The following is a 23,492-nucleotide window of genomic DNA, read 5'->3' on the forward strand; positions in this document are numbered from 1 at the left end:
AATGGTGCACATGGGCTCCAGCATCCTGAAGGAACAAATGGTGTATGAATAAATCGTTGGTCACCGGCTACCATGGGACTGCATCTCCTTACGATGCTCCACTGCCTTGTGGACTAGACCTTCAGGTGTGGCCCTTTAAGAAAACTACCTGCTTCAGTCTGGGCATCTGGGCAGTATCACAGCCCTCACACGAATCAAATGAGATTTGTGAGGCGCATATTTATCTGGTGCTTCCTTGTACCAATATTTATGTGTTTAAATAAAAATAAATTATATATGAGAAATTACTTATAAATTAAACAAGTTTTGTATCCATGATAGTTTATAATATGCAGTTTAACAGCATAATCATAAACGTTATCTTAACTCTGCACTATTAAGTATTAAAACCTAGTCAATCAATGCTTCCTAACATCACTTTTCAATGCATATGCTTTGAAACGTTGAAGTAATACAAGTGTTGGCACGATCAACAAACTGATGTTAAGCGCTACCACATTAATGAAAAATTCATTGACCTAGTTCGTATTGCTGATGTTACTGAGGTTACTTAAAAATTCCTATTAAACTATATTAGTAACTAGATCGGATAAGATACTGTTACGTGGTACTGTTTATCATGATATAACGAATGATAATTCAAGTTGAAAAAAGGTAGTCATAAATGAAACAAAGCAAATAGTCCTAAAGATAACAGTTCACTATTCGATCATTTGTAATGACAACTAAGCATATAATACTCAGAGTGATTGAAATGAGACTAAGATTAACCAAACATAATTACGCCTTGTATTCGATTAGCATAGCAGAGTCAGGTCGATAAATTAGATTTGAGTAATTTCAAATTAATCACAAATCGCATGTTTCATTAGTGACTTCGTATAAACAATAATTCGTTTACATAAAGAAAGTCAACTTACCTATAATAAATGTATAAAAAAAACCAATTTATGTTTTGGGTATAAATGTTTCTATACCCACAAACTGCATCCCTGACAATTAAAATATTTACATGATAACTTAGAATGGTGTGATATATCATTATTTGAAGGATGGGGAGACAACAGGTGTATGTGGATGATATTTTCTACGAAAATTTAATGGGGGTAGAGTTGGTCTCCTTGTCTTTCTTCGTCTAGTCAAAAGTCCACTGTCATCGAGATGTTGATTATGCTGTTTTTGCAGACGATGTTTATCAGAATGATGTTGAATATGTTTAAGATGTGTAGATGTAGCTAAAGCTGTACTGTCACTCTCAAAATTACCCACACAACCCTCACCATCATCATCACTCTCTTCATTTTCCGCTTCTTCGACTACTATCACCTTTTTATCATTCATTGTAGAGCTGATTTTGCTTGATTGGAATGTTTTAAATAAACGTTGATAGCTGAATGAAGACTTTGTACTGGATTTCATTGAGTTTATCTGACATTTTACCGATTTATCAGTGTTTTTAAGCGTTTTCATTGCATTCGGAGATGTTGATACTGAGGATAATATTGATGCTTGTTTCCCTTGTTCTAATGCAGTAACTGATTGCTGTTGACTAATAAGGCGTGCAAATACATTGTAAGTTAATAGTTGATTCGCTGTTGGACGATCAGATGGATTACGTGCAAAACAAGCATCTAGAACTGCAATAAGATCAGTAGTCAAATCTTTCGGATATGTAGGAGGTGAGTTGGAAGTAGCAATCTGAATAGTGTACAAATGACCAAATACGATAGATATAACACCAATCAATATGACAATAACAAACAAAACCTATTAGCTTAACAATAATCAGAGGAAACAGTGAGTAGTAAAACGGTTGACTTTGAAATGAAACCTATCCATCATTAACAGTTAGGAATTAGTGGATGAACTGTAAGTATTGGCTAATTTCACTTGGCTTACTAAATTCAACGGAGCGTAAATATCATATTAAAGTTATTATTATTATTATCATTGTCGGATATGTTATATCCTAGTGAAGACATAAGTACGGGTAACTTCCAGGATCTATTAATGGACTATTATTCTATATATTGTTACTGCTTAACTATTCAGTGATTAGACTTTATATATATTCATCTTATTATAAGCTTTATTTTGAGCTATAAATTATTATCATACGATTTACTGTCCCTAAATTATATTCAGTTTACTGATTACTGTCTCCCAAGTTCACAGCCACATTGGGCTTGATCTTGTACAAATATTATTTTCTATTTTATGGTGTGATGCGGTCTGTTTATCTGGTATATAAACCGAGCATGCTTGAAATAAATTATTCGCGTAACAGTAGTTGCTATTGATGTTTTGGACACAACTGGGAGGGCTAGGTGGATAAAGGACCAATAATGACGCTAGACTGCTCATACCGGTCGAACGTCATTGATTTGGAACAGTGCTAGGACTGGAAAAGTCGCACTTCGATTGGTGAATAAATCATGTGATAAAAGTCGGACATAAAATAATAACAGGGTATGAGATAGTTATCCACCACAGGCAATGAATGAGGATACGGAATATCGTGAATTGACCAGTGTGGTCTAGAAGTTTAGAGTTCACACATGAGACTGAAGGTTCTGCGTTAGATTATAAGATACGGAGTCATGGATGAAAACTGATGAAGAGACTCATACTAGGATAAAACGGTCATCCAATGCTATCAAGTTTTCAATGATGAACTAACCAACATCAGTTCGTGATTTAAGCTACAGAAAGTTTTACAATCTCAACAAATCCCTTCATAGTAATATTATTATTGAATAAACAGAATACATACATACACCAATATACACTTACAGTGAACATAAGAGCAAAACGGTTTGTTAGTCTAGCATCATGCCATGGTGGTTTACTTGTAAGCATTTCTACTAGACAACAACCAACAGACCAAATATCACAAGCTCTGCCATATGTTTCACCTCGAAGTACCTAATAATAATATTAAAAAAGACGAAAATACAAATCGCAATAGTGATTAGATTGTTTGACAATATCTAAGACTTAGTAATAATAATAAGAAAGGCATATATTACTCATCACATAGGAATTAATAGGGTTCAATAAAGATTAAATGAAGACTAAAGAAAGTATTCATTGAGGAAAATAAACTAACTAAATGAAAACCTAAAGCACATAATGAAATGTGGTTTATTGAGTTGATCATCGATGAAACTACTGTCGAATGCTTCCAGGTTTTCCATAGTTTCCTGACTTGGATTGGTTTTTGGTAATAACAAGACTTAGCGATCTCCACACACCCCACACTAACAAGCAGGAATAGTATGAATGGCGGGTGCGGTAGTAGGAGTAGTATAAATAATGGATGGTGATTAGTGCTAAATCGTGAATACAAAACGTTTGGAAATGTATAGACCATTGGATTCCAGCTTAGTAGTATCATGCTCACTACGAGACCCGAAAGTGCCGAATGGTCTGATGTGGATTCGTAGTGTGAACATTATGGAAAGGTCTAAAACTAGAATGAAACTCACCTATTGCCTATGACTCTCCAGCAGCCAATAAAATAAAACTACTTTTTAAACAACTTTCTACAAAATAAACGTGAACTAAGAAGAGTAAGTAGATGACATGCAGTAGAATTCCCAAGATTTCTAACCAAAACAGGGATTAACGAGAGTTGTTATTACTGTGATTGATTTCCAGATATACCATCTCGTCTTCAATCACTGACTTCATTTCAGTTTAGTCAACTGAATCATCGCAATCAATGGAGCCTGTCACAGCAATGATAAGAAATATAATTAACATTAAACAAATTAAGAAAATAATTATCTTACTTCTGGTGCCATAAATGAAAATGTACCTATAACTTGTCCTTGAAATTGACCAGCAACACTTTGTTCACCACTTAAACGAGCTGAGGCTCCAAAATCTGATATTTTGATAACAGTTCCAGTACTATCGATTAGAAGATTAGCACCTTAAATATTACAAATATACAAAGTGTGAAACTATAAATTATCAAATATACTACTATATAAGATACATTATACTTTACTGTATTCCGTTTAATGATACATGTACAGACAAACTGTTGACTGAAAAACTGTAAATACATGTAATATAAACGCTTCGTTAACAGTAGGAATGACTGCACAACAAGATAATTAACGTCAAAGCGATCTAAGAGGGAAAACCAAAAGGGCTTTAAAACAGATCACAACAGAAATTTGTGATATCCATATTTCGATCTTATTCACTCATAAAAAGAAACATTCGAAATTCGTTGATGACAAATCTACCATACAGGACCTAGCAAGATGTGAAATCATCTAAATTAACATCTACTTTAAAAATCCTAACTAAATTTCCTGAGGCTGCCTATCGACTATACAAAGATTCCTTATACGAGCATAGTATTCCATTTACTCAGTAAATGAACGCGCGTTCAAGCATTTATGTGCTTAGTGGTTATTCAGCATCATAGTCACAGAATAGTAACAGTTTTATAATATTACTGCTAATGGCAATATGAACACTTAATGTATAATACGATGTATTTTTAAATAAGATGATGACTACAGTGTTAATTGTATGATTAAGTAATTATACAATTTACATTAAATAATTAATTTCATGTTCTAGCTAACAAAATATATCTAAAATTACCTATATATTACTATGTTGTAACCATATTCGATTGAGTGATTGGATCCATATTTTATTATTTTTATTACTACATATTTAAAGATTGAAAGATTTATTTGAACAAGACTTATGTGTTGACTGGTTTTCATTAGTAAGTTAGCTTGGTAAATGATAATGAAACTTTTGTTTCCTAGAAGATGATATTTCTTCCAATAATAGTCAAATTTGTTTTTAGTGAAGTTGGATGGTGGTTAACAATAAAATTCAGGATGTATTTCTTTCTATTCAGAACTCATCGTCTGGATATACCTGCGTCCGAGTGTTGATATTTATACTGAGACCCAATCCCAGTACCTACTATTTCAAAATCCTACACGTTATCCATTGAGCTACTAGATCCAGATAGCCATTAACTTGCGCAATGAGTATGAATTTTAACCAATAGTATTTGGCTCTTCCAATTGTTACAGTTTTACTAATCACTTCTGACTAAATGGTCATATTGAAGCAATTCGCTCATGACTCACTTGTGCCGAAAAAGACTGACCATTTGCAGCTCTGAATATCAGCAATGAGAAATGACAAACATTGAAAATATTTGTCAGAAACATTTTAGATTTTTAATCATATTCTTAATAATTTCAATGCTATTCACATTTAAATGATTCAATGGGGGGGGAGGATATTCAAAACTGATAAAACACTTGTTCAACTCCTAATTTCAGTCACAAGAAAATGTTTAATGCATTAAAGTTATATCATCTATGGGTGAAGCTTTCGATATAGTTGGTCTACTTCAAAGCTACATAACTCGTATGAACTAAGCAAAGATGGATAGTGGCTAGCAGTGGAATCCAGGACGCGCGTTTCGTCCTATTTGGGACTCGTCAGCTGGATGTATGCATACATGCCAATTAGAGACTGACCAGTTACAGTCCTAAAAACAACAATGGGAAGATCCAAACAAACAATACTAAGTAAATTTCGTATGAACTAAGTTTCAACTTTTAACCTTCCAGTGACGAAAATAAATATATTATTGGGAAACTTATGGGGATTAGTTATCATGGATTGACGTTTGGAGGGTAGTCATTGAATAGCTCTTTTATCCTAATTAAATTAATTAATTCGTGGTGAAAATTTCAGAGTCAATATAATCTATATAACATAAAAGTACCACAAATTAAAAAAATCCAGTTGTATGGTGGTCAAAAATGTTTGCGCTATTAACACTACGATAATCTATTTGACAAAATCTGCTGATTAATTTTGTAGTGTCTGTCCACTTGCTAGTTTAATTCAGTAGTATTAGCTAGCAAATAATTTGAAAGCATTTTTATTAAAATCAAAATAACAGTGGATGAAATATTTACTTTACGTTACCTTTTAAATCACGATGCAATATACCATGTTTGTGTAAATAGGCTAAACCACGTATTAATTGTATACCATAATTTAACGTAATTGATTCATTAAAAGCTCCATATTGTTGTAATAAACTTGTTATACTACCCCCTGGCATCCATTCAATAAATAAATCAACGAACCCACGTTTTACGCAATGCACAGCACCAAATAAACGTAGAATATTAGGATGATCTAACTGAAGCATAATACGTACTTCAGTTTCAACCTCAGCTAATTGATTTAAAGATGTCGGTGATAATGGACGATGATAAATTGGATTTTGTTGACCATTATTATTACTATTGTTATTATCATTATTATTGTTACAATTTGGTTCGTTTTCATGGTTATTTTGTTGATTTATTTGTGATGGATATGCTTTATTTTTCTCTGAAGAGAAAAGTGAAAACATACCATTTCGACCAAGACGTATGCGTTTTACAGCTAATAGTAGGCCAGTTCTAACATCACGTGCTTGGTAACATTGTGAAAATGCACCATGACCCAGAATAGGACCACGTATCCAATCAACTGATTCATAATATTCATCTGAATTGGGTAACTTTTTAGTTTGTTGAAATGAACTCATGACAAATGACAGACCAGGTATTGGCAATAAAGGTTTTAATTGATGTGTAGAACGTGTCAAGGCATTTCTTAAGACAGTAACTTGTTCACATTGTAGATCAGCTTCGGAACCAAGTGATCGACCTGTATAAATTGGTTCGTTTAAATAACTTTGTTGTTGCTGTTGTTGTTCTTGTCTTCCATTTTCATCATCATCATCCTCATCCTCATCATCTTCAAATTCACTTACACTACTATAGTTGCCAGATTCAGACAAGGCAACCAGATCATAGGCTGGTTCTAGTGCAATTCGAGCAAATGATGATTTTAAAATTTGAGCTTTTATCTTTCTAGTATTTTCACTTTCATTATCATCATCATCATTATCATCACCGTTATTAACAATTGCAGCAGGACCATTAATACTGTTATCTTTCTCAGACCTAGTAGAATCTTTTTTATAATCGTTTACTAATTCAGAATTACTGATAGTTAATCTTCTTGGTGGTGGGATTGGTGGTATCTTTATAGAAGAAGAGGAAGCGTTGTTAAAAGATAACTCTTCACCTAGTGAATGTAGTGAATTATGAGCACCTTTTTGTTCATATCGCTGTTGTTGACTTGAAATATCTTTAGAAGAATTAACATCGTCCATTCCATTAGACTTTTCTACTTTACTGATGTTTTTGTTATAAGTTGGACATGTTATGTATGGTGATGTGGATGATAAAGCTAGGGCCTCAGTATTAGATGGTGTAGCATATGATTGTTTAACATCTGTTGGTAAATGATTTGATAATAAAATGTTCCAACTATTATTCTTAGTTATTCTATGTACATTAGACGTTTCATTTGATGAGTAAAGTAGCAAACACAATCGATTTCTAAACCATGTAGCCAGTGGTGCATCTAATCGATTAATTTCTGACTCAATAAATGAATTTGCATTAAACGTAGACGGTGGGATTGGATCATAACGATCAAAAATTTTCTCACTTTGCCAAGTAAGCAATGCTCTGGCAGCAGTGAGAAAGACTCGTCTAGCCTATAAATAAAGTAAACAGTTAAGATAGTGTTTCAAAAAAAAAGTTATTGAGTGATAATATGGGATTAGTAGATTGAAATAAACTATTTTCTCATAATAAATAATGGTATATAATGAATACGAAATTACTTAGATTTGACGAAGGAAAAAAATAACTTGTGAAACATTCGAACCAGCGTTCTCTTCAGGTTACTAACACTGAATTCTATGGTTGCTTGAGCCACATCAGTCAACTATTACTACTCTGATTTTCTTTCTACTTGAAACATTATCCCCGTACTTGAAAATTAGCTCGTCAACTCTGGGCTGTTCGAATAAATCGTTCAGTTTATCTAATTCGATTTGGATAAAAAGATCTATCTGGGTAGCTAATCTGATCAAAAGTAATAACCTCTCATAAATGAAATTGGTACTTGATTAGCAGAGTAAGGCATTGAAAATCAATTTGTATGAAGAAAGATTAAATTTGCCAAAGTTATTGATTTATATTACTTTAGGGTGTAAGATTTTATCCAATTACCGACAGTACAAAAATATTTGTTGTTTGAACTTATTAAAATAACAAGTAAATTCTGTATTTGGTATTGTTAGAGCCACTGACGAAATCTTGGTAGTTACATGATGAGCAATAGATATTTAGGAATTTTCGTAGACTGGAATTCTTCGATGTTTGTTGTTAATTTTTAGTACGCTAAAATCACCGTGAGACACTTGTTATGCTTGTCATTGACAGTAGAGGAAATTAGTGGGTAGATGTTTCGTTTGTAGTACAAATTTCATCAGGAGTACAGGAGAATAATTTATTTCCAGATCAAAGATTGAATTGTTCAACTCCACTTTCCAAGCGTGTTATTCTTTGAATTGTTTGTTTAGTTAAAAAAACGTTTACTATTTGAAAATGTTCATTTAAAGATTGATAAAGCTCCAGTTATAGAGAGTGAATAAATCCCTGGAATCTACTAAGCTAATATCATAGATTCATGAGAACAAGTCGAATCCAGTGGCACCTAAAACTTATTTCTTTCCTCTACAATTGACATAATAGAAAATAATTTGATTATATCATAATCGACAGTAATGAGGTCATTTAAGTTACTGTCAAATTGAATTTTACGGGATTATAAAAATATTTCTTTTTAAAACCGCCTTATTGAAGTTAGTTGATTCCGAGAAATCGTAAATATTCTCATGTTTGAAGGGGTTTTGTGGAGATTTTAGTATTTTTCAAAGTTGAAATCATGAATCAATTGAAGCTAGACCACCATGGAAAACCTGGAAGCACTGGTGGTCTAGCTTCAATTGACTCATGATTTCAATTTTGAAAAATACTGAAATCTCCACAAAACCCCCTGTGATTATAATCATATGCTCACTAGTGACTGACTCCAAGATACATGTCCTGGAGTTCTAGTGGGAAGCAGTGACCAGTTGAGTTCAACCATGTCTGTTGTGAGATAACAACTCACTGAAGACAATTGGTGAATGGTCGCTCATAATTCTTGGATCGGTTGAAGTTAGACATTAACACCGTTGGATTCCGTCTCAGTGGTCTATTGGTTAAGGGCTCTAACCTCGAGACTGGTAGGTCCTGGGTTCGAATCTCGCGAATGCGGGATCGTGGATGCGCACTGCTGAGGAGTCTCATAATAGGACGAAACGGCCGTCCAGCGCTTCTAGGTTTTCCGTGGTGGTCTAGGTTCAATTGACTCATGATTTCAACTTTGAAAAATTCTCATGTTTATTCAAAATTATCAGCCAAAAAGTAATTAATCATAGATACATAATTTTTTTTATAACTTACAATTCGATTAGCTTTATATTGTGTATAATGATAATAATCCACATTATTTAATTCATTCTGGTGTTGATGTTGGTCTGCTGTTGTTGTTGTAGCTTTAATCGTTCTCATTGCTGATGATAATGATGATGGTGGTAATCTTGAGAAAAAATCACCACAATGTGTATCAGTTGATTGTAATTGATAATGATATGGAAAACACATAGTCATATTATCCGGTTTCGGATAAAGCGGTAATAAATGACGTCTAGCAAATATTATAGTGGAGCATAAATGTCGTCTAGCTAATGATTGGTCTGTTAATGACAATGTTGTTGTTTGTGATGATAATGAATTTGTTTCATCTTTAACAACTGATGATGACTTATCCATGGATGATGATATGTCAGTGCTATTATTATTATTATTAATATTATTATTATTATCAGGATTATTCTTGATACTTAAATCAGATGACAATAATAAGGATTCCTGACGTTGTGGTTGCTGTTGCATTAGTAATATTCTTCTTGTTTGATGCATTCGAATTAGTTTATCAACAACTGTTAGACGGCCGATTAAATGAGTAGCATGAAACTTTGCAGAACTCAAAACAAAACGTACCATGTGTTGTATTCCACTAACAGGTAAACATCGAGAGGCTGTACAAATTAAGTATAAAGGAAATGTACTTTTTTCAATGGTTCTATGAAAATTTAAATTAGGGAATGAATACAGAAACTGAAGTATTAGGATTTAAATGATGATGGTTACTGTTGATTCGCTTCACTAAGTTATTGATGCATGTTGACCACCAATTGTGATTCAAGTACGTGCTTTTTCAGTTGTCGCTATTAACTTTCCTACACCAAAAAGATACATCTATGGACGAAACGCGCGTCCTGGATTCCACTGCTAGCCACTATCCATCTCTGCTTACCATGCTTGTGAATTTAGGCTATATCGAGGCAATACGCACAGTATGAACATATGCCAATAAGAGACTGACCAGTTACAGTCCTAAACATCAACGGGAAGATTCAAACAAACAATACTAAATTGAATTTATGTCAACACATAAACTTTTTGTCTAATCAGGATGTGATATAAAGATAATCCTAAGTACCGAGTGCAAAATTTCAACTATAAACAACAAAATAATGGTATTTTCTATTCTGGACTTAAGTTTTATTCTATTTGTTTGAAAGAACTGGTTTCTCCTTATTTCAAAGGTTCGTTAGGCTTTACTGTTTATCCATTCTATTTACCGCCAAAGTGAGTCAAAACTGATTTGATGGAACTGAAGAAATTAATAGCCATATCATTACGCTGTATTATTACATCTATGGAGAGATTAAATGTGGAGCTGTAATTAACCATGGTGGATGGGTCTTAAACTTGTATGTTCCAAACAGTTGGACTGCTTTCGTCTAATCATGAGCTAATTAACTTCTTTACATTTATGTACTACACTCATTTCATACTACGGTACTTGTTTGGTTATTGCAAGAATACATATAAAATTACAGGATATTTGTCTCATAACCGATTTTCTTACATGTAGTTTACATGGACAAATGTTTTTATTTGGTAACAAGAAGTCTCGCTTGCAGTGAGATCACGAGGTGGTGAACAATATTTATGAGTCATACAGAGTTTAAGGTAGGAAAAGATGTAATTATTTCAAATTTTTTGATTCTACAGTGATTAGAATGATTTCTCAAACTTGAGAAAAAACTGGGGTTAGATGAGTCTATAAGACAGTGCTTTCAAAAGATGATGGTACCAGTTGTCAATGCTTTACAAATTAATGTTATTTCAATACGTCATATAGGAGTGAATATTTCGGAAAGGCAAAACTTTCGGAACTATTCTACGGGGAATTATTACACACATCTTTATGGTGTAATTATCTACATTTTTGGGTTGTGTTATTTCCATATTGTCCTTATTATGACCTTTCATTTGACTTAATAATTGTTGATATATGTCTAACCGTTCTGGAATTATTATTGATTGATTATTTACCTATTGCTGTGTCTGTGTAACTTATGACTTTGTTGTCTTATTGGTGCGTTGTGGTAGTGTAACTGATGTTTATAGAAGAGTTAGAACAATATAAGGTGAAACCGCCTTGTCATCTTCTGATTGTTCACAAGAGGGATATTAGAAACTCGTGGGTTGATAGGTGTTAATATCTTGGTCGTAATTCATAGCCAATGGGTAAATGGTTAAGAGTAGGTGATTAGTTTGACAGGTACAAAACGATCGTGTCATCAACGGACTCTATTGTCAAGTGACTTGATCACGTGAAAGCAATAAATAAAATTCCGTAAAAGTATAGGGATAAGCCAATCAGTGTTTGGAAAACGATTGTAAGCTTTTGTGAGCTAAATTCGCAAATGAATGACTCTAATCTTATTTCGTATAACATAAGCAGTACAAATACCTTCGTTTAGTGCTCAGAACGTTCAATAGGAAAATGAAAACATTTTTTTAATCATAGAGTGGAAGCATCTACTTCAAACGTACGAAATGCTCAGCTCTTACTGTATGATATGGGTAAATAAAATGTCCTCCTAATTCACAACTCCAAAACACTTAACGCTCACCTAAACCTTGAGTCCAAAGTCCTAAATACCCAACCGTAGACTCCCAATCCATATGGTTACAAACTGTTATTGCATTGCTGTCAATTTCAGTTCGTGATGAAAACTCTAACCTTAATTTCTAACTCTAACTTCTAGTCATAAATCGTAACAGTAATTACTAACCTGGAGACAAACTGAGGACTCCTAAAATCCCTTTGAGTCCTTATAAAGGTTTGAGAAGACAGATGTTGAATATCCATATAGAAGAATTTATACTTTGTTGTTTTCTCGGTATACAAACAGAAAAGATTCTATAAGACTTTGATAGTTTGACTAATTATGAAAAATCTGTCTACACTTCGTAATATTATTGTTACCTTTTCCATAAACTACTCAGTTAGAAAAGCCATTTTCCGATTGGCTAGGGGACCGAATAAAAATCCCTCGTGGTTGTTTTAGGCTCATCCCTATATCACTTACGGAAAATTTGGGATTAAAACATAGCATGTAAATGGTGTACAAAGAAAATCACTATCTTTTAAAGTCCTTTCATAAATAAGAATGAAAATAAAATAATGGTAAGTAGAAAAAGCCTTCTTACCAGAGTGAACTTCTCGACCGATAGCTAAAGCACCTGATTGTCCTTTGGCCAGTTCTATAAGTGTCGCTAATGCAAGATTGCAGCGATCACGAAAGTTGGCATCAGCTGGTATTTTCGGTAGTGTAACACTTAATTCATTCGTAGCTTTTGTAAGATTATTTTCATCAATTTTAACGTTTAATTGACAATTGACAGATTTTTTCCCAGCTAAATAAGATGAATTATTATTCGTCGGATTACAATTTGTAATTGTTTTATTTTCATCATCATTTTGCTGATGAGTTGCTAACGGTAGAAATGATTCCGGATTTCGTAGATTCCATAAGTTACTTTGTCCACCTACGAAGCGTAATAGACGACGTAGGATTGGACCAATTGCTTTTTGAAGTACCGTTTGAGTTTCTTTATTATAAGCAACTAAATATCCAAGTAACTCACGAAAAGCTCGCTAATTAGATTTCCAAAAAGTAAGAATGAAAGAAAACAATAAAATAAATTTAAACAACTATCCGGTAATTTAGTATTTTGAGTTGGAAACAGATAATTTACACATTTATTTAACTGTGTACGAAGAAATCAGTTGTCGTCTAGTGAAGATAACAGGTATGGTGCGGCGTTTTCGAAACAGAAACTAATCAATCTGAAGCAGTGACTCAGTAGTCAAGCCATTTGATTTTTAATTATTAGTTCACACATTTGAAACGCACTTTATCCTCTTCCACTTGGCAATATGAGCAGTATCCCGCCCCCCATAGAAATGATGTGGCTCAAAGTTGAGTAGCACTTTGTTCTTGCTAATTGAGTTATAGTTAAAGCCGATGTGAGCTAACAGTGGGTAAAGAATAAGTTGAAGAACCAATTAGATGAATAATATTAGATGCAAAAGAAACAACGTTGTATAATGAAAGGGAAATTAATCTTTATTATCTATCCTAAATTTCTATCCCAAAAATGTATAGGTCCATCATTTTGTTTATGGGGGAGGGATTTGATCATAAACCAGTTGATCTCGAATACTATCATAGATATGTGGACGATTGTCATTCCCTGGTCGCACAAGTCGTGGAAGGATTCTTCTTGAGATACCTCACAATAGGAAACTGTATTAAAAGTGATCTTGATAACTTGGGAGCGTAACCGTTGGGGCCAAGTGGCAAGTGCTTCAGGCGTATCACATGCGGTCTTTTCCACGTTGTTCTTAATATGTTAGCTCTAACATTAAAACCTTACTCCCGGCAATAGAAATCTGTGTGTAAGCTGAGCTATGATATTTTCAGGGTCGCTGGCAAATCAGTTGAATTACCCTTCATCAACTGAGGTGGTTACGACATGTATCACGTATGTTCAACTACCCCATACATTTACTACTTCAGCAACTGGTTTGTTATTTTCATCCCTGAGTTTAACCTCAGCATTACTCGCCTGGTGGTGCTGACATACGTGGGCAATGCTTCGAAAGCACTTATGACCAAATACTTGTAACCTACAAGTATCCTCTACTTTGAAGTACATTTCACAACTATAAAGTAAAACAGAGTGAACTAATGAACAGTACACTAATCCTTTGGTTGGAAAATAGACATTTTGTTTAATCAAAAGGACGGTGTTAGCTGGTGAAGTCAAGCAAGCTTTCGGTATCCGACCCACTGAAGTGGATGAGGCTTTCATTTAATCCGGGTAGATAAATAAAGACTTGTCCCTTCAATGACTCAACCACCTTAGTTCAATCTATTGAAAGTGATGAGAAAAACCCCTAATAAAAATAACGATCGTGGGAAGCTCGTATAACACGAGTGTGAGGACGGTCCACAGGTGAAGTTGAGGAAGCTCGAAGAAGCCCACAAGGGGCCGAACATATTCCATCCAATCAGCTCTTGGAAGAATATTCTAGAATCACTACGTGTAGCTTCGATTTGGGACAATGCTGATAACTCCCTGTGTGAGGATTGGATAACTATAGTGACGATTTCGTTTCTACTAAAAACGATAAATACCTCACAGTTTTGTATCATAATTGACACGGTTTGGAATAACATTCCTTCTACTTGTCTTCTGTCTTCTGATTTTGCGACTCGGGATGGTACTAGCGTTCTGGTGCTCAAGTATTACGCGATATACTAGGAATGTAAGTTCAAAATATAACAACTAGCTTTTCTATCGAGTTCTGATTATCAAATCTTCAGCTATCAATGTCCATTACTTGAGTGTTACACAGAATAATATGTTGATTTACATCAAATAATTGAACATTCACTATTTCATAAATCATCCTACTCTAATTTTTAACTTATCGGACAATTATTTCATTCTAGAGGTCTGATTTTTACCAAGACAATTTTAAAGAATGATTTTGTGTGTTACACTTAAAACACTGAAAACCACCAAATTACCACAAAAATGAACCTTAGTTAAAAATATAAAATAATATCCAGACTCTTGATAGTATGGGGTCTTCTGAGTTAGAATAGTGATCATGAAACATTCATAATTTTTCTGAACAACACTATCAATGTATGGTAAGCAGAGATGGATAGTGGCTAGCAGTGGAATCCAGGATGCGCGTTTCGTCCTATTTGGGACTCGTCAGCTGGATGTACCAGTTGCAGTCCTAACAAATCGATGGGAAGATTCAAACAAACAATACTGAATGAATTTAAACTATCAATGTATATTTCGTCAATGATAAGGTAAGAAATTTGTGAAAGCAATACTCAAATATTAACTAAGTACTCACAATAGAAGTAAAAGCTATAAAAGGTTTTCAATATTAAAAAAATCGTATTATAAAAAACTTACCAAAGCATCTGTGAATATTGCATCGACAGGATCATCAAGAAGAAACTGAATTAACTTAAACATTATTTTCACATAATCCGGTCCTGTGTATAATTGGCATTTCGCTGGTGTCGCACAATTTCCATCATGATGATTCAATGAACAAACAAGATTATTATGACTTGAATGTAAATTACATTGTCTAGCAAGAATTACTTGACTTATTGTTAAGTGAGTTGCTTTTTGTAATGCATATTGTCTAACGGTCCAATCACATGAAATTAGTCCATTAGCATCTGTATAAGTGTTATAAGTAGGAAGATTTTATTTCAAATGAAAACAGAATGATGGTTCAATAAAAAAAGACCTGAAATTGTAAAATCCATCTCATTTGTATAGGTTAAAATAATATTAATTTATCACAATCTGATCTATTAAATTCATAAACTAGTATGGAAAATCAGTAGACTATTGAAAACAGTGTGTTATGAATTGATAAGTAGAACTTTCAAGTTAAGTCTTTAATTTGGTTAATACAGCCAACTAATTGGCATGATTATAGTAGCCTATATCAAACTAAATTTCAAATCAAGATTTTTTGAATTCATACTCTCAATCTGACACAAAGTTAGCCTTTACATGGTTATAGAGTAGCTGATCATTTTAAAAGATAAAATGAATAGGTTATAGGTTAAGTTGAAAAGTCTAAATAACCAGAAAATGAGTCTTGCTAGTGGAAAGTAAGTATCTTTAGGTTCATCAGTATCAGATCTTAATAATCATGAAGTCTTAATAATAAGATAGATCATCAATTATCGAACAAATTCCAGTACATCCACTAGTATAATCTCAATACTGTCGGATTTACTACTTTTATGCAATACTTATTATTTTTGTCTGATGAACTATCAAAGTTATGAATAAATGATGATTATATGTGTAGATATCATTATTATTAGGATAACTTAAGAGTTAAATTCACCATTATTTCTTCTTGAGTTAATGACAGTCCTGAAACAAGGGTTAAGGAGGAAGAACTATGTTCATCTTCTTATTACATTATTGAAATTTATCAAAGGGACTAATTGCTTTAAGGAGGAAGGCTAAGAATCGTATTAGCAACCAAACCCTGCAAAAGGAGATTCGGTAAGAAAATGTTAACCAGCGGGAAGAATTCAAATTATGTTAACTATGTCCCATGAGTAAAAGGGTCTTCATTTAGAAGAGTTATGACGTATCATAGTGAAAACCAACATTCTATGGAAATCAAGAGCCTGATACTCCTTCTGACAACCACAGCAAAAACTAATATACATATATAGAATGTTAACATAATACGGAGGATTAGAACATTAATTCTAATGGTGGAGAAAATAAAATATAACCTGGAAGTGCTTGGAGGGTGTCAAACCCATTGCGCAAAATCTCAATAATATAATACTAACTTCAGAAAACCCATTATTCAACTCTGGTCACGAAGAAGCAGATGCCCTCCTCCCTTTCATACATACACACACACATGAAGAGTTGCACCGACCCTGTTCAAGTAACCACGAAAACTGATTTTGGGATAGCAATCTCATCGATACACAATCATCAAAGCATCCTTCGAAACAACTAAGGAAGAGATTACAATGAATGTCATCAATGCCACACACACACACGAATGACACTAGTGAAGATGACAAACAACAATGCTTAATGGAAGGCTCCAATCAGTCCTAGAGAACTGTTCAGAAAAACATCCGACCATCCTGATAAGGCACTTCAATATCAAGGTCGGTATGAACAACACCGGGTACAGAAACCTCATACAAGGAGATGGACTGGTAGAAAGGAACGACAACAGTGACAGACTGGTAAGTCTATGTGCTTTAAACAATGTGGCTAGAGGTGGCACCGTTTCCTCTACAAACGCATACACAAAGCCACATAGCTTTCGCCGAATCACACCACAGAAAACCAGATATCAACCACATTTTTACCAATAAAATATTCATAAGGTCCATGGAAGATCTAGGAACAAATAAAGGAGCTGATATAGCTTCAGTACACCATTTGGTGGTAGCTAAGCTAACACTGGAACTAAACAAGCATTGGACAATCAGACAAGCAGCATTACGTAAGTCTGATACACTTTTCTTTCGGGAAGCTAACAAACTCAACGATTACAAGATAACGCTCAGCAGCCAGTTCCAAGCCTTACAAGATCTATTGGCAGAAAAAAATTCACCATAGAGAACTAGAAAGAGGTCAAGGAAGCAATCAGAATATCGAGATATTTTACTCTCTTTCGAATACTTGACCTCTTCGATATCAAAAAGTGTTTTTATGAAGAGTTTCACATGTAATGTCACTAGTTACATTACGTCTCCAATTATTTGGTCATAAACAAAGCAGGATGTGGTACAAACGTGCCTTAGTCCTAGTTCTTGCACTTCATATCAACAGAGAGAAATGAAACTAACAAAATGGAAACCGAAGAATGGATCGCTTCTCGAGATTACTGGACGAAGAGTTTCTCTTCAAATTCGTTATATATACATAAGTGGGTAGACGTGTGTAATATAAAGGATCAGCTGTCCCGGAACTTTCTGTCATGATACTTTTGTCCTACTCAAATATGGATCTCAACATCTGATAAACCTGTAGATTACTACCCAGATTATATAAATGTATATGTGGCTTCACTGAATATTCCTGTTGTTGTGTCCCGATAAGGATAATGAATGGTAACTTTAGGATCCATTTATGGACCAATACTATGCATATATTTTTTATCTTATAATTGCTAAATAACTAAACTATTCATATTCGTGTCCCCCTTGTTATGAGCTTTGTTTTGACTTATGAACTATTGCCATACGATTTACCGTTCTTGAATTACGCCCTGTCTATCATATACTATCTCCCCTATTCACATATACATTTGGCTGAATCTTGTACAAATGTTGTTTCTCATTTTATTGATTGGTATATAAACTCAGTATTTTTGATATATATGGATTCATACTGAAGAGGCTGTTCTGGACTTAACTGACTGGGCTAGGCAGAAAACAGGACCGACAAGTACTCTAGACTGCTCGTACGGTTTTCGTGTATCACTGGTTCGATCGATAAATCACTGCTCTCTGATTGGCGGTCTTATCACATTCTACATTAACAAGACATCCAGTCGGCCACAAGTTATAACACCTGTCTTTTTATTTAATCCATTTGAATCTTTTGTCATACAGATTTTACCCCAGTTCACATCACCCATTCATATAAACATTAATCTATCATGGGACTGAATAGTCACAGTCACAACAGAACTATAGCACCCCTCCTTCTTATATTGTAGAATAGTATATTAGTACACGTTAGCTGTCCAACAATTTTTAGTTTTCACAAAATAACAATTTTGTACTAATATTGATGTCATTAAACTGTCTCCGAACGTATATCTTATTTGTCTATCATTTATAAACTTAAATAATTTTGTTATATTATTATTATTACTATTTATATTCAGATTCTGACGTATCAACCTTATAAGAGGATTACATTACTTAAATAAAACTACTAAAGCTATATAGACATACTTAGTCATTTGGTTTAAAATTTATGTTAAATTTAAAGTTTACAGTTTAATATTAGCGATTTATTTTAATCATATTGTAATATGTTATTGTATTAGATATAGTCAATCTAGTAACTATGTTTATTTCCTTATAGATAAATGCATATGCAATAGTTCTCTCAATGACATAGTAACCAGTTTAGTCATCATAACATGTGATTTCAATAAAAAGCATATATTATTGTTATTATGTCTATTATTGTTTTAGATTGTTAAAATGGTATCTAATCTTTGTCTGGTAGCTGGGATAAATGATTTACATGAGTAATAAGTAAAAAAGATGTCTATATTTCATTTATAAAGTACTTCTATGTTATATGAGCAATATCAAGCCGTCTACATCATCCAAGGTAATTTTTTCAAGAGAGATTGAAGAGAATAGTGAATTTTAAAAGATATTTTTTTTATCGTAAACTAAAAATTACTTCATAGAAAGGAGATTCTGAAGATCAAAGGTAGCTTTGAAAAGAACCTTGAAATCTATCATCAGTTAACAGATCATTAAAACGATTGATAATTTTTTTAGGAATGATTGACTAGAATTATCATAATTGTATAACAATAAGCTATAATAGACTGTCTTTTGAGTTGCTGTAGTAAACAAAACACCGATTGGGGACAATCGAATGTATTTAGACGCAAATCACAGACTATCTCACTAAATTCTGATAACCATACAGCAAACAGTTAATTTGCAAAATAACAACCAATTGTCTCAATTTTCACTGTTCCTTATGTAAATATCAGTTCATCTTCTCTAATTCCATTGTTCATGCATTTTCCTACCAATTGCGCTTCACTTCAGTTCTTTCCTTATCGGTCTTCTGCCAAAATACATTCTATGTCTGACCGTCGCCATATACTACTTATATAGATATAAGTAGGCCACACTACTACATTGCTACCTTTTTTAATCTGAATAATTTTTATCAAAAAGGATCTTAAATACTGCAAGAATTATGTTGTAATGTGTTCACGGAAGAAATTCTTTATATAATTAGGGAATTTTTAAAGACTGTTCAATTTTCAAAAACTAGAGAACATTAGATAAATATTTTGCTCTAATTTGTACACTCACTTCACCACTTCATAGAGTTGAAAACAGGAATTTTAGTCCGACAGAGATTGTCTTGAATTTAAATCCTAGTGAATTAGAATTTGATATGTTTCACATTTACAACTCCAATCAGTTCACGATAACGCGAAAGTAGCTTTTTCAATCTACGACATTTATAAATTATCCATATTTTTATGGTATACATTACTTAACAAGATTTCTCGAAATTTATTAGAACATACAAATAGTTTGCTAATGTTCTAACAACTGTATGGCTTTAAAACTATTCCTCATACTTAATGGTACTAATGAATAAGGGAATCGACAATGAAAATGGCGCAAAGGGCTCTGTTCTGGCTGAAACCCACCAACAAGATATGTCTGGAGTCTTGAGAAAGTTGATTTTTTCATTTGAATTCACAAATTTATTTGATGGGGTCCAGCCGAAAGAGATGAGTAAGAACTGATCTTTTGTAAGATTGAGAAGTTTAAGATCACTAGTTATTGAGTAAGGATAACCAACTTCAGGATCTCTAGTTATTTGTGCCGATCGGTTTCTATTAGTCAAATTGTAGTTTGGGTAGTAGACTAAATGACTCAATATTATAATTTACATAGATTATCGTTTAGTGGTTGAAAGCAATACATTTAAAATTGTTCATCAAACAATTACTACGCTACAAGAATCACAACAGTACACTTACTTCCACTGAGAAAGCAGAAACACAACTGTTATATTCGGAAAAAGGTGGATCTGGCAACAAAGTTTTTACGACGGTCATATTTTCCGTTAAATTTAAATCAGCGTTTAAATTTACTGGTTGATATGTAAAGCGGAGTGTTTCATTCATTTGTTGTTGTTCATTATTTTGATTATGATATTTGTGACAGGACTGATGTTGATCATCTTGTTGATTATTTTTCATTTGTTGATCATTGTTATTATCTGTTTGCTGATTATTAATTTGTTCTGATGAGGATAAACAACAAATACATTTTGTATGATCTGAATTTTTATCGAACTCATCAAATTTGTCACATTTTGCATGACTATCAAAACTAGGGATATGAATCCATACACAGCCACATACTGGACATTGTGGTGAATCACCATCACTCTGAATTTCTTCTAACCCTTTTTTTGGTTATATAAATCGGAATGGAAATTGAAGAAAAAAAGTTACAGTTAGCAAACATTCATCCATGTGAAACGTTTTTCAAAAAGACAATAAGTTGTATGAAGTTGCATCATAGAGCTATAACTATGGGAAATCAAATATGACAGTTTTATTAAATGTCACCAATGAACATTATTAAAAACTAAGAATTTTTAGCAAGGTCAATGTAGTATTACCATCATTGGAAATGAGCGAAATGGTCGATGAAACTCAGACATTTGTTTCTATATTTAACCGCTACTACTATATTAGAAATTTCAGAAATTACTCGGCTCGATTATTCATGTTTTGAGAACAATATATTGTACAAAAAAGTAAAAACCTGATATATTATAAGAAGTATAGTTGGTTATATTAGTTTGAAAAGACAGAGAAGGATATCACGAACGGGAGGGGTAATATTGACAGTTTTTGAAATGACTGTTATTTTTAATCACTAATTCCGATTTTGAATACATAATCCAGCCTTGGTTTATGATGTATTTCGTTGACACTACTGGTTTAGAAACATGTTGTTCATTGTGCAAATGAAGCCGTTTATCATGAAGATGACAACTTTAACAAAAGCCTACTAAGACTGATACATTTGAGAAGCATAATTAACTATATTTTATTGGAGTGAATTTCAAAGGAAGAAGAGATATATTTAGGTCATAATTTTTAAAACAGACTTTGCAGTTTGTTCAGTTGGTTGTACGTCTCAGTGTCAGGTTGTATAGCTGCTAAGTTAATATCGAATAAAAAGACCTTTAGACATGTAACATGATGGTTATGTCAGATGTGTCCTATCATTTGTCAGCTGAATATTTATTCGTCTTAACTCTTATGAAACGTTTCCGTTAGCAGTCAAAAAAACTTAACCATTTTTAGAATGACTTGAAGTGGTTCATTTTATCTCTCCTGCTCTAATTGATTAGAAACTGTTTCACATTATAAATGACCTTGACAGCTTTTCGTTTATTCAGGGTGATTGTAAATTATACTAAGTAGAAGACACTTAAAGTTTAGTAAAACTATTAGATATAAGATGTGAAGTTAAATATTTGTTACGTTATATAAGACTGAAATCAAATCAATCGGAACTCTAAAGACACTTTATTAAAATATTTTGTATGTACATTGTTTGAAAAATGTTCATGCTTGCGCGTTACACATTGATGTAATGTGACAGAAAATTTTTGCACTATATTAACGATTTGGAGTTAGTATTATTTTATTAGATAACCGATGATCAAAGTTCTCTTTCCTCTAAGGAGATATAAAAAGTGTCTCAGTGTTACCCAAGATTTCAACATCATAGCAATTTCAAAAAAGGATAATAGAACAGGATTGTGTATTATTATTTCTAGCTTGCAGTTCTTTATAGATTCGAACAGAGATAGAAAGAAAATTTATAAGTGGAATCAACCCAATTCACTTACACAAATAAATAGAATTGAATAACCAATCATACATGTGATCATTCAGGGTTCAAATGAATACACACTATCCAGTGAATAAATACGTTCTTTTATGAAGTTCTTCTGACAATAATGTCATAAATGTCGCTTAAATATATGTCAAACGATACAGAAGGCAAGGTAATCTGAAGATTTGGGGGTGTGTTACTACTATCATGGACATACATTATCTGGGAAACCACTGAATATCAAGGGACATTTGGAAGTTGTTTCGTTTTGAATTCAGTCTTTAAAGTTTAAAGAAGATGGAGTGACTAGTAGGTTCACATAAAATCAAGAATGACTATGGACGACAATCGCGATATTCCTTAAATCAGCTAGAACCTAGACAAGAGAATTGTATGAATTGTAATCCAATATCTCTGTGATAAAGGAAATTGATTTTTTATGGAGTCCCAGATTAAAACGAAACAGTTATTTAGAAATCCATTGTTTTAAGTAACTTTAATGTGCTGAGAAATATTTCCAAGTCAATATTATGATGAAGGAGAGTATTGAAACAAGTAATAAAAACACCATCTATCAAAGTTGTGGATTATACTCAGTTTACCTAAATTACTTCCGGTTTATGATGTGCGCAAAGAGGAAATATTTTATTTTCACCATGTCTACACGTTTAGTGGAAAAAAAGCTGTCTAGTAAAAGCTTATTCCATTATTCATGAACAGAAAATAAAAAAATATTGTCGTCAAGTGTGAGCAGATGGTACACAAAAAATAGCTAATTATAAACCAAACCATGGTATTTATTCATTCGAAGTAATTAGAACTCATATGTATAGGGAAAACTACTATTGTTACCAACACT

At 33.1% G+C, this 23,492-nt stretch overlaps 1 protein-coding gene across 1 annotated transcript in view; it reads right to left on the minus strand.

Annotated features, from left to right (window-relative positions):
* Nucleotides 1-1,041: 1,041 nt before the first annotated feature.
* Smp_050380 (protein kinase) overlaps nucleotides 1,042-23,492 on the minus strand; it is a gene marked incomplete at both ends in the record, with an annotated part of 62,553 nt that continues 40,102 nt past the window's right edge. Inside the window, 11 exon segments of the mRNA XM_018791104.1 lie at nucleotides 1,042-1,698; nucleotides 2,794-2,925; nucleotides 3,795-3,937; nucleotides 5,989-6,243; nucleotides 6,427-6,723; nucleotides 7,066-7,624; nucleotides 9,426-9,669; nucleotides 12,473-13,041; nucleotides 15,390-15,647; nucleotides 15,653-15,664; nucleotides 20,752-21,182. Of these exon segments, the coding sequence (XP_018645624.1) occupies nucleotides 1,042-1,698; nucleotides 2,794-2,925; nucleotides 3,795-3,937; nucleotides 5,989-6,243; nucleotides 6,427-6,723; nucleotides 7,066-7,624; nucleotides 9,426-9,669; nucleotides 12,473-13,041; nucleotides 15,390-15,647; nucleotides 15,653-15,664; nucleotides 20,752-21,182 (3,557 nt within the window).

Source organism: Schistosoma mansoni, assembly GCF_000237925.1.
Source record: "Schistosoma mansoni, WGS project CABG00000000 data, chromosome 4 unplaced supercontig 0032, strain Puerto Rico, whole genome shotgun sequence".
NCBI lineage: Eukaryota > Metazoa > Platyhelminthes > Trematoda > Strigeidida > Schistosomatidae > Schistosoma > Schistosoma mansoni.